At 35.0% G+C, this 13,097-nt stretch overlaps 1 protein-coding gene across 1 annotated transcript in view; it reads left to right on the forward strand.

Annotated features, from left to right (window-relative positions):
• The window catches only part of LOC138703094 (lipase 3-like), a 132,218-nt gene that overhangs the window by 81,421 nt on the left and 37,700 nt on the right, over window positions 1-13,097 (forward strand). Inside the window, exon 6 of the mRNA XM_069830678.1 lies at window positions 10,510-10,594. Within this exon, the coding sequence (XP_069686779.1) occupies window positions 10,510-10,594 (85 nt within the window). The remainder of the gene's footprint in view (window positions 1-10,509; window positions 10,595-13,097) is intronic.

Raw genomic sequence — 13,097 nt, forward strand, 5'->3', positions numbered from 1 at the left:
TTATTTATAATATTACAAAGAATGATTATCCTTTACTGCAGTGATGTCAAAGCAAGTGCATTTTACTGACCTTGACGTAGTGCGCGGGCATCAAGCGCTACTTATGGAAGGAGGAATAAGCAGCCTTTTGGATTAAGAAAACAGTGGTGTACAAACTTCAAATGGAACGTGAAATTTTATGTCGTTATTTTAATATGGCTTCTTTCTATTTGATATTTTCTATATTGTCCGTTGTGTTTTAAACGTTAATAACATAATAAATAGTTAAGAAGGAATATTCACATAAATTCCAAAGTACCTACAACAATACTGTACTAAGTGAATGAAATATATCATTTATAAAGAAAATAATATCCCTAAAAAGGGATTGAGTATGCCATGATAAGTTGGAATTGATCTTGGTGGTATCTTTACCCTTATAAAAGTAATCAATGAACTAATCCAAACAATATTATAGTGCAAAGCAAAGTTACCTAGGTACTGTATATGTTTTAAGTGTAACTAATATTCCATAACAAAACTCTTATCGCATTATGCTTTTAAGGTGATATTGGTGAGCAGCTTCCTATAATCAGAATATTAAATTATTTCTCGAAATCTGCTGAAGCTATAGAGCTCACGTTTTACCAACACATGGGCACATATCTTTTATTTATGATGTAACAGTAGTTGCTTTGTTAATTCATTTCCTTACAAACATTAATTTTCCATGCGAATATTTTCAAAATTTGTAATACACTATCTTCAGTAATACGTATTTACGGTATATTAGATTTACGAAACATTGTTTCAGTACCTGTAAGGCTACTAAATAAATAGGCCTATATCTGAAAATTTCACTTTTCTATAAAAATAATTGAAAAAATATTAATTTTGAATTAAAAAAAATAAACTTGTGAAAAAAGAGCATTAAAATTAAAACTTACATTCTTATAATGCACTTATACTCCTCAGACAAATCTAAAAATTAACATAGATACAGTTTTGATAAGTTCTCTTTCCTTTATTTATTGAATCAGTGCTGGCCATCCCTGTAGCCTATATAGCTCGACCAAGCGGCATATACTACCTCACTCATCTGTCTCTCTCCTTTCCGTTGTAAAGCGCTCAGGTTCTCCTGAGCTCTAAAGCGCGCGCTTGCGCCTATGGGCATCAATTGACATGACTGCTTTACAGAGTTATTTCCGGAAGGGAGAATTACTGAGAATTGAGCGTCATAATAAAATTAGCTCAATGATTGCCAATGAACTTCGCCAGATTGATAAGTATGAGGTGTACGAGGAAATTGGGTGCCTTTCCGCTGACGGATCAACTCGAAGAGCAGATATCATTGTTATAGAAAGAAAAAAAAATTGTGCACTCATTCTAGATCCCACAGTCCGTTTTGAGAACAGCGAGGAACAACCTAGAGAAGTCTGCAAAGAAAAACGGGCAATTTATCTGCCATGCTGCAGTGATTTGGGGACCAAATATAACATCAAGACATGGGACGTTACAGGAATTATGATTGGGGCTAGAGGCACAATCCCACGGGAGTCATTAGAAGTCTTCCGAAAATTAAAAGTTTCTGACAGCACCCTGGACATGATATCCTCCACTACACTGAAGTTATTGATTTGCATAATTAATCATCATTTATATTCTTTATAAAATTTAATTTGTCTTGTAGCCTAAATTGTTTGTTGCATTTCCAATAAATTTTTCAATGATAGCGTATCTAACTAGGGTTTCTATTAAAGAAAAATTTGGATTAAATATAAATATTCATTTAGATTAGATTAGGAGGCCGGTTATTAAACCCTGGTTGGGACGGCTATCAAATATCTAATATATGGTATTTTCTGTATCATTTTCTTCTTACAATAGCTTTAGTTTTAGGTTAAACGTTGAATCTTTTTATATGTTGTTATTACTGCATTGTAAGATAATTTTATTATTTATATTTTATTTCACTATATTGTTTGTAATAGGCTAGTTAGTTTTGATTAAGTGGAAAAGAAAGCCTAAAGGTCATAACACTACCAAATAAATAGATAAATAAGTACACAAATAAATAGATAGATAAATAAATAAATAAGTAAATAAATAAATACACGAATAAATACATAAATAAATGGATAAATAAATAAATAAATAAATAAATAAATATATGAATAAATACATAAATAAATAGATAAATAAATAAGTAAATACATAAATACATGAATACATACATAAATGCATGAATAAATACATAAATCAATACATGAATGAATAACTGAATCAATGAATAAATAAATAAGTAAATAAATACATGAATGGATAAATGAATGAATGAATGAATACATAAATCAATACATGAATAAATGAATGAATGAATTTTTTTATTTTATTATTTTACGACGCTGTATTAACATCTCAGGTTATTTAGCGTCTGAATGAAATGAAGGTGATAATGCCGGTGAAATGAGTCCGAGGTCCAGCACCGAAAGTTACCCAGCATTTGCTCGTATTGGGTTGAGGGGAAAACCCCGGAAAAAACCTCACCCAGGTAACTTGCCCCGACCGGGAATCGAACCCGGGCCACCTGGTTTCGCGGCCAGACGCGCTGACCGTTACTCCACAGGCTTGGACGAATGAATAAATAAATACATACATAAATAAATAAATACATAAATCAATACATGAATGAATATATGAATCAATGAATGAATGAAAAAAAAAGAAATAAATAAATAGGCCTAAATGAATAAGTAAATAAATAAATATGTAAGTAAATAAGTAACTAAGTCAATAAATGAATAAGTAAATGAATAATAAATAAATAAAATAAAGAGAAAGTACAACGCAGTCCTACGAATTTCACCTCCTGCATCTTTCAAATCCCAAGTCATAACCAATCCAGTATTTAACTTGTCTTTATCGATGCAGTACCGAAGAACACGAGCTTTATTTTGTCTCATGCTCCATAGAGATAGCTGCAATCAGCAAGGAGCATAGTCTAAATTATTTTATGCAACACATTCAATAATTCCAAGCTGTTATTCGGTCTTTTATTTTTATTTAAGCCAGGTGTTGAAAAATGTTCCAGCTTTATCTTTTAAAGTATTCGAGACGCATCCCTCTTGTTACACCCACGCCCTTAAACTAGTGGCACCGCCCTGCATCTCTTCAGCAGACGGGAAGTTGATTAACAAGTACAACTTGTCCGGAATACGAAAAGCCGTGGGATACGTTAAATATAGAACCGTTCCCATCCAGTCTACATGTAACTTCAGGGTTGTCATCCCATATTTCAGTTTGTTAGCCGAAATTGTAAACTCCATTTATGGTCATTTTTACATAATTTAAGTAAGTGTACACACAGTTTTCCGCCCAAATGTAAAAAAGAAAAAATCAGTTTAGATTCAATAGTCTGCAGTGAACTAGAAAGTCCTGAAATAGACGCAAACTGTCAGTAAATATTGATCCAAAGTGAATAGATTCTAAATTTATTATTGCTTCCATTGTCATATAGATAATTCCGTCTTTATAAACGAGAATATTACAATGTTATAATAATATGTAGCAAGAATGATGCTGAAACTGATCAGGAAGAGAAAAAGGAACTGGTTGAGTCACTGGCTGAGAAGAAACTGCCTACTGAAAGATGTACTGGAAGGAATGGTGAACGGAAGAGGAGTTTGGGGTAGAAGATGATATCAGATGATAGACGACATTAAGATACTACTATATGGATCATATGAGGAAACAAAGAGAAAGGCAGAAAATAGAAAAGACTAGAGAAAGCTGGGTTTGCAGTGAAAGACCTGCCCTTAGGCAGAACACTAAATGAATGAATTAATGAACATAAGATGTTATGAATGTATAATTAAAAATTCAGTACGGGTATCATAGTGCAGACAATACGGTTAAGTAATGTATGCCAGCATATATTAAGAATTCATTTTTCATTTCGTGACATTTTTTACTTCCGTCATTCTTTAAAATATCTCTAAGTTTACTCTTCAACTTTCGACGCTTCTTATCAATTTCATTGCTTTCCATTTATTCTCTATCCGCCCTCTTCTCTTTCATCACACATCTTCCTATACATTCTATCCAACTGTTCTTTGGCATTCTTCAACATTCTCTTGCTTTAAACGATCTGTTCCTACTTTCTCGTTTTTCTTTCCGCCACCTTCAACATTCCCCTCCTTTACATCTTTCCAAGTTACTCTCCCTTTGCGGTCCTCACTCTACCTCCTGCCACACTCTCCGTTTACGACCCCTCCTCCACTTTATCCATTCTTCTTCCTCCGTCTCCCACCTGCTGCTTCTCTTCTCTTCTGCCTTTTCATTCCCTCCATCTTATCTGTTCTCCTCCATTCTTCTTCTTTCATCTCCGTTCTTCTCTGTCCATCTCCTCCGTTCTTCTCCCATCCAGCTCCTCCGTTCTTCTCCTATCCATTTCCTCCGTTCTTCTCCCATCCAGCTCCCCCGTTCTTCTCCTATCCATTTCCTCAGTTCTTCTCCTGTCCACCTCCTCCGTTCTCCTCCCATCCAGCTCCTCCGTTCTTCTCCTGTCCACCTCCTCCGTTCTTCTCCCATCCAGCTCCTCCGTTCTTCTCCTGTCCATTTCCTCCGTCTTCTCCTGTTCACCTCCTTAGTTCTTCTTCTGTCCATCTCCTCATCCAACTCCTCCGTTCTTCTCCCATTCATCTCCTCCGTTCTTGTCCTTCCATCTCCTCTGTTCTTTTCCTGTCCACATCTTCCGTTCTTGTCCTGTCCACCTCCTACGTTCTTCTCCCGTCCATCTCCTCCGTTCTTCTCCTACCCATCTCCTCCGTTCTTCTGCTCTCCATCTCCTTTTTTCTGCTCTCCATCTCCTCCTTTCTTCTCCAGTTCATCTCCTCCGTTCTTCTCCTGTTCATCTCCTCCGTTCTTCTCCTGTTCATCTCTTCCGTTCTCCTCCTGTCCATCTTCGTTCACCTTCTGTCCATCTTCGTCCATCTTCTTTCTCCTCTGTTCATTTTCCTTCTCCTTTTGTCCACATTTGTTCTCATCTTCTCAATCTCCGTTCTTCTCCTGTCAATCTCAGTTCCTCTTCTTTTCATTTTCTCCGTTATTTTTCTCTGTTTCTTTTGCGTCCTCATTTATTCCATTTTATTCATTCTTCTTTCTCGACTTTCAGAGAACTCTTTTCTTTAATATCCTCTGTTCTCTTCTCATGTCAGTCTGCCCTCTTCTATTATCTTGTCTCTTTTTCCAATCTTCTCTTTATCTTCTCCATTCCCATTTCCTCCACATCTTTTTTCCATTCTACATCTCTATTCTCCTTTCTTAAAAACTTTCCGTTAACCTTCCCTCAATGTTTACATTCTTCTTTTCTCCGTCATCTCTATCCTCTTTTTACCTTCCTTATTCTCCTTATGTACTTTCTTTCACAGTCTCACCTCTTCCTTCTAGTCTTCTTCGTATTATTTCCTTATTATTCTTATAATAAACATCCGAAACCCACTTCTATTCTATCTCGGATTTCTCCTTTCTGCGGATTGATATGTAGTCTTTAAAATGTGTGCTAAATCATAATACCATGGTTTCTCTATCAGTATTTAGTTCTATTTGGCTTATTATTGAGAATAACTTCAGCTCTCTTTTAATTTTCTCTTTTCTCCTCTAGTTTCTTATTAACCTACTCAATCAGTCAGATGGATGACACACATTTCTATCAATGGTCGTAACCACTGGCACACCACGATAACACAGTGCAAGAATTTCACGTTCATATGGTTGTGTATAGTGAGTGTTTAACGCAATTGCCGATGCGTGTGGCTAATGGATAGCAGAATCAAATTGTGACAAGGTACGATTAGGAAAGTGAAATCAAAACCCGTGGTATTACAATGACATTAGAGTTCAGTGGATACTGGCATGTAGATCAACAAAATCCTGCGGGAATTAAATATTGAAGTACACAGAAAATCACGATAGATTTAGCAGGATTATCAATTGACACGGGAAAAGTTTTATTTTGTAATACTTTTTCCGACTTAACGTGTAAACATGATTCGTTACGTATTAAAAGTGTAAACAGAGACAGAAATATAGCTACTGTTCTAAAGTCTTTTGATCTCTAACCTAAAAATACATATATATATATATGTATATATATATATATATATCTTTTCAAATACGTATAATTTCTTAATGAGACAAAAGTCTCTACAGTTAGATCTGTCTTGGTAATGAAAACGCCACGAAAAATTGGTCTTGCAATATAAAACAGCAGAATGTTACATATTTTATAGTATGTAGCAAGATTAGTGTAACACAGATTTGGTAGTTCCACTTCCCCTTCCACTTCGTACCTCAAATTTTTATCTGAAAACCCCAACAGACGGAAACATGATAACATTTTGCCGCTCAAGTAGTACGCATTTTCAGGATGTTTAATTCTTAATACAGTATTCCAAATATCATGTAAAACCGTCTGTGAAAGAAGAGTTCGATGGCAAAATACAGTTTGTCCAGCAACAAAGAACCTACATGGCCTGTGAAATAATAATAATTTAATACTTACTTACAAATGGCTATTAAGGAACCCGCAGATTCATTGCCGCCCTTACATAAACCCGACATCGCTCCCTAACCTGTGCAAGATTAATCCAATCTCTATCATAAAATCCCAAATCCTTCAAATCCATTCAATATTATCCTCCCATCTACGTCTCGGCCTTCCCAAAGGTCTTTTTCCCTCCGGTCTCCCATCTAACACTCTAAATGCATTTCTGGATTCGCCTATACGTGATACATGCCCTGCCCATCTCAAACGTCTGGATTTAATGTTCCTAATTATGTCAGGTGAAGAATACAATGCGTGCAGTTCTGTGTTGTGTAACTTTTTCCATTCTCCTGTAACTTCATCTCTCTTAGCCCCAAATATTTTCCTAAGAACCTTATTCTCAAACACCCTTAATCTCTGTTCCTCTCTCAATGTGAGAGTCCAAGTTTCACAGTCATACAGAACAACCGGTAATATAACTGTTTTATAAATTCTAACTTTCAGATTTTTTTACAGCACACTACTGTAGATGACAAAAGCTTCTCAACTGAACAATAACAGGCATTTCCTATATTTATTCTGCGTTTAATTTCCTCCCGAGTGACATTTATATTTGTTACTGTTGCTCAAAGATATTTGAATTTTTCCTACTCTTCGAAGGATGAATCTCTAATTTTTATGTTTCCATTTCGTACAATATTCTGGTCACGAGACATAATCATATACTTTGTCTTTTCGAGGTTTACTTCCAAACCTATCGCTTTACTTGCTTCAAGTAAAATTTCAGTGTTTTCCCTAATCGATTGTGGATTTTCTTCTAACATATTCACGTCATCCGCATAGACAAGCAGCTGATGTAACCCGTTCAATTTCAAACCCTGTCTGTTATCCTGAACTTTCCTAATGGCATATTCTAGAGCGAAGTTAAAAAGTAAAGGTAATAGTGCATCTCCTCGCTCTAGCCCGCAGTGAATTGGAAAAGCATCAGACAGAACCTGGCCTATACGGACTCTGCTGTAAGTTTCATTGAGGTAAAAAAAAAAAGGTAAAGGTATCCCCGTAACATGCCATGAAGACATTTGGGGGGCATGGAGGTAGAGCCCCATGCTTTCCATGACCTTGGCATTAGAATGAGGTGGTGTGGTCGGCACCACGCTCTGACCGCCTTTTACCCCCGGGAAAGACCCGGTACTCAATTTTATAGGAGGCTGAGTGAACCTCGGGGCCGTTCTGAAAGTTTGGCAACGAGAAAAAATCCTGTCACTACCTGGGATCGAACCCCGGACCTTCCAGTCCGTAGCCAGCTGCTCTACCAACTGAGCTACCCGGCCGCCAAGTTTCATCGAGACACATTTTAATTAATCGAACTAGTTTCTTGGGAATACCAAACTCAATAAGAATGTTAATAAAAAGTTAATAATAATAATAATAATAATAATAATAATAATAATAATTTAACAATAATAATAATAACAATAATAATACCAATAATAATAAATCTCATTCACTAATACAGACCTTCAACATGGTCCCATAACTGTCACATTAAATTTACTTCGACTACAACATAGTGTATTTAAGGCATAACTGACTAGGTGGCCTGTCAGGAATATCTACGGATATCTAGGTCGTTTTGAGTGAAATAGTCGACCAATTACTTTCGACACCACTATAACACCTCTGATCTACTGGGAAATTGGGTGAGTCGTACTTCAACATAGTACGGATGCTTTGGTTTTATTTTGTAATTCAATACTTTGCACGTATTCTCCTGATCTGGCCGTAACTTACGAAACGACCATCGTACATATATGTATGTAATACAATATACAGAGTGGGAGTAATAAAATTGTAGATTTTAACAGCTTTATCATTAAATAGAGTATAACAAAACCTTATTATTCCCAAATTAATACTTTTCCCAGAAAAATAATTATTCCCTTAACAATAAGACTGTTTTACTCGATAGGTACTATCCGGATGATTTTTACACTTATCGTTACAGAAAATTATAAGGACTGAATTATCTCTTCGCAGTTTTTCAATAGAATGAACGGTTCTCTTGCAAATAAAAATAAAATGCTAACAATTATCGTTATTATCTGCCATTAGAATCTCTCGCTACCCTGCTCCAGTAACTAAGACACGGAATACTGCTCCTCAGATCTCAGTTCGTGCGTTTATTCGTAGGTGAGCCGGTGAAGCGCTGTTGCTAAATTACGCAGACTTTCAACATCATTTTATAATTAACTATTCAGTTAATATAAAACGCATAATTTTTTTATTTAATTTAATGTGCGAGTATTCTATTGTCCTCCCCAATCTGCACAGTTATATAATTTCCACCCCATACATACATACATATATTTTTTTTTTATTGTGTTGTCTTTCTAACTTTCCAGGTTAACTTTAAGGTTAACTTAAAAAGGAATCCGAATTTTTTTATCTGATTTTGATTTTACGCATAAAAAGAAACAACGTTAGTCACAAACACTTTGTATTAACTTTGCTGTTTATGTGAAAAGGAATCGGATTTATCCCCTTATGTTTACAGTACAGTATGTTTATTTTAATGTTAAACAAAAGCAATCTGACTTTTGCATTTTGCATTTACAGTATGTTTATTTCTGTATTAAAGATAAACATAAATCTAAGATACAATCTTTCCAAATATAACCGTGCACTAATATTTTCAAATGTTATTAACAGGCAGCGCATTTTCGTTCCCAAACAAGTTAGGAAAGTTATCGGTTAGTGTATCCTGGAGTTTTAGAGTTCAAACTCTGACCTTAAATACTTATGTTAGGACGCTACGAAAGGTATAACCTAGTCCGGTACGTAATAATAATGGAGCATGACAAATGTAAGTGGGATTGATACTAAATTGAAATGGTCTGTTCAGCTACTATTTGACCATATAAACGCACTAATACTGTGAAACTAGCTTTGTACAAAATAATAGTGCTACACATTACAGAAAATATAATTAGATAGATAATAATACTGAACTAGTATACACAATATATATTACAGAACATAATTGTAAACATGATATACATTAACTGTAAATACTCTATATAATATAATGTAGGCCTATGTGTATGTATTTATTAACGCTACAATTGGATATATACCCGATGGCAGTGATATATAATATACAATAATACCATTACAATAATACAATAATTACAGAATTAAAAAATAAAATAAACGTAAATTTACTTCTAACTATAAATAAATAGATGCAATAAACCTAGGACTATAAATAAAAACTATGCTATAATAACGCCTACAATAAGCAAAAGTAAACCTAACTTATAAGTATTTCTATTACACCCAACTATGATCAATTTAAGTAATTACATAATATCACCTTAATTACATATTATCTTAATTAATTACATATCAACTTAATTAATTACATGACAACTTAGTTAATTACACTGCAACTACAATTACATTTTCAGTCTAATCTTCTCAATCTTTCCTCAAATGTATTGATTTTGCGAGGACTCCAAGCGTGCTTGCAATTCTACCCTGCTTATGCATCCACGTGACGTAATAGATGTAGTTATCAGAAGAAACTACTCGATCCGCTGTATGTTTGGGAACAAAAATGCGCTGTCTGATTATTAAATATTACATAAAAATGTGGGTTTAATTTTAAAATGTGATTTTACCCCAAAATGTATAAAGATAAAACATTTACAACAAAATAACATTCATAGATTTCTTTCGAGTCGCAAAGCATGTATATTCCTGTTTGAGATAGAATTTTCGGCTACGGTCTCTTCTAACACACTCCAAGACCATCTTGTATTGGTAGTTTTTAGAAACATTTTCCCAGCAATACAAATGTAGAGGACCGCTGACAAAAGTACGCTTCTCAATGGGAAATTTAATAGAACACGCCCTACGCACATGAGTTTGCATTAACATGCCGAAACTTTGCACCAATTGACACAAAGTTGTTTCCTCGTTTGCAGACGCTGCTACCCATCTTGTTTGGACATTATCCAACGCAGACTTCCACCAGAACACTGTCGCATTTCCTCCAAGGAATGAACACAGGTATGAGTTCATATCATTCCAATAAAAACACTATTCCCTTGATACGTAGCACCGCCAACTAGCGTGTTCTCATTTACTTGGCACAGAACTCGGTTCTGTAAACAGACATTGCCTTAGTCTACAATAAGCTACATATGCAAATAAGGTAAACGTTTAAACGAAAATTCAGCCCGGAAATTAGATACTTTGCAACTCTAAAACTCCTAACATGATATTTATAAACTTGCTTCATTGTGCTGTATCTGGGGATTCAACATTTTAGCTCTCTAAGAAATAAGTTTTAAGGTCCGTGTCCCTTAAAGGGATTAGAACAGAAGTACAGATCGGGAGACAAATGATAACAGGAATTCCGAATTTTGCTTCTGCGTATTGTTAAAGACAGATTCAAAGTCAGTTACTTTTCTTTACGTAGGCTATTAATGGCGGCCAAAGAACAGGACTACTTTAAAAACGAGCTACGTATGTAGACAGCTCATTACAGTGTCAGTTTTCTTGTCAGGAATGCTGTCTTCCATATTTTCGTAGAAAATAAGAAATCTGCAGTATAAACACACATACAACAACATATCAACAAAGCACCACTGGAATAAATGGGCATAGGCCAGCGGTGACCGAACTGGGTACCGTGTAATCAAAGACATTCATACTAGTAAGGGAAGTTTCCTGTACATTGCTCTCTGTCTCGCTCACGAGCTGAAGGTAAGCAGTGTCGGTACCATGTCACTTTACAAACCCTCTGTCTCTACGATCAGAAACAGAATGTTTCGTACAGAATGGGAAGAGGAATTTATTCGCTGTTCTGTCGGAGAAGTAGTAATATACGGAAGCCACATTACAGGGCATTACGCTGAATACACAGGCATAACAGGAATTATTATTATTATTATTATTATTATTATTATTATTATTATTTATCAGCAAGTGTTACCATAATTCTTATATACGTGCTGAATATACAGTATAGGGCTACATCTTCCCTTGAAGGATAAAATAATGACTTCGCTATATGTCCATTTGAATTATTTTTAAAATCTTTTGATGGCTATTATCAGTTATTTACTAGTTATTGATTTAATAATTTTTTTATAAAAAAGCCTACTAATCAATTCATAAAGAATAATCATGAAAACCAATTGTGTGACAATTTGAAAGGAAAAAGAAACATTGGGATAAATGATATGAAAACACAGGAAATAATTTACAATAAAAGTTTGTTGGGTACAAATGATTACTAATTATAGCTAAGGATGATTTTAACACATGAGATCCCATGGCATCAATCTTTGCATCAGAAATTTTAAATTGTTTAAGTTTATTTAAAGTTTCTCGTGGGATCGTGCCACGGGCACCGAACATGAGCCCAAAAACTGTCCAATGTGTGATGTGATATTGTGCTCCAAGATGCTGACAACAAGGCTCATATATGACTTGTTTTTCACGACATACCTCTTGTGGCTGTTGCTCGTGCATCTCGAAACGGATTGTGGGATCAAGAATGACACTCTTATCCTTCTGCCGATCAATTATGATGATATCAGCACGTCTAGTAGAGCCATCAGAAGAGACGCAACCAACCTCCTCATAAACCTCACAATAATAATAATAATAATAATAATAATAATAATAATAATAATAATAATAATAATAATAATATAGAGAAACTGATCCAATATTACGTGCTAGTGTACTAATGATACGAGCTATTAAACTCCAAGAACTGAAATCAGCCTTAAATCATCGTCACGAAGAGAAAGATGACATAAATAAATGTAAGGAAGTCAGCTATGTAGTGGCAAACGAAATATCTCGTTTTCTTAAGCATTCCAATGAAGGAGAGTTTTATAAAAGCGTAATGATCATGGTGGCTGAAATAATTTGTCCAATGAAAGTTATTAATTAATTTTGAAAAACTGCGCATTTTTCGACTATATATACAGAAAAGAATTCAGGAAAGTTCTAATTGTGTTAATGACGAATATTTAAAAAATGTAAGAAAATTTGTATATATTTTTTATTGGCTCTTGATGACAATAGTGACATTACTGATATAGCAAAGCTTGCTATTTTTATTCGCTGGGTTGATGAACTCAATGTTAGTGCACGAACCACCACTGGTTGTAGTTTTCATGCCATGTACCTCTCCCCCGTCTCCTTACTTCTTAGACTATCTCTCGCGTGTAATCACTGCCGTTCGAGTTTTGGTCACCGCTAGCATAGACATACAGCCAAAAAAGTTAACATTTTAGTGCTCGCGTGGCTACTATTGTATCCCACTCTTTTTGTAGTGCTATGACGTCTTCGTGAATCAAGCGACGACATTTTCTTTTCGTATACTCTTCCGGCACACTTGTAACAATGCATCAGTGCTGTTACAGTTTATGACTTGACTAGATGTTCACAGTGAGAGTGATTATTATTCCTTGGGCTACAGTTGTAGCCCACGCGAGTAAACCTGTAACTTTATTTTCGAAGCAATTACTCATAAATTTCATGTTTTAGCAAA

This window comes from Periplaneta americana, chromosome 7 (genome assembly GCF_040183065.1).
Source record: "Periplaneta americana isolate PAMFEO1 chromosome 7, P.americana_PAMFEO1_priV1, whole genome shotgun sequence".
NCBI classification, from domain to species: Eukaryota; Metazoa; Arthropoda; class Insecta; order Blattodea; family Blattidae; genus Periplaneta; species Periplaneta americana.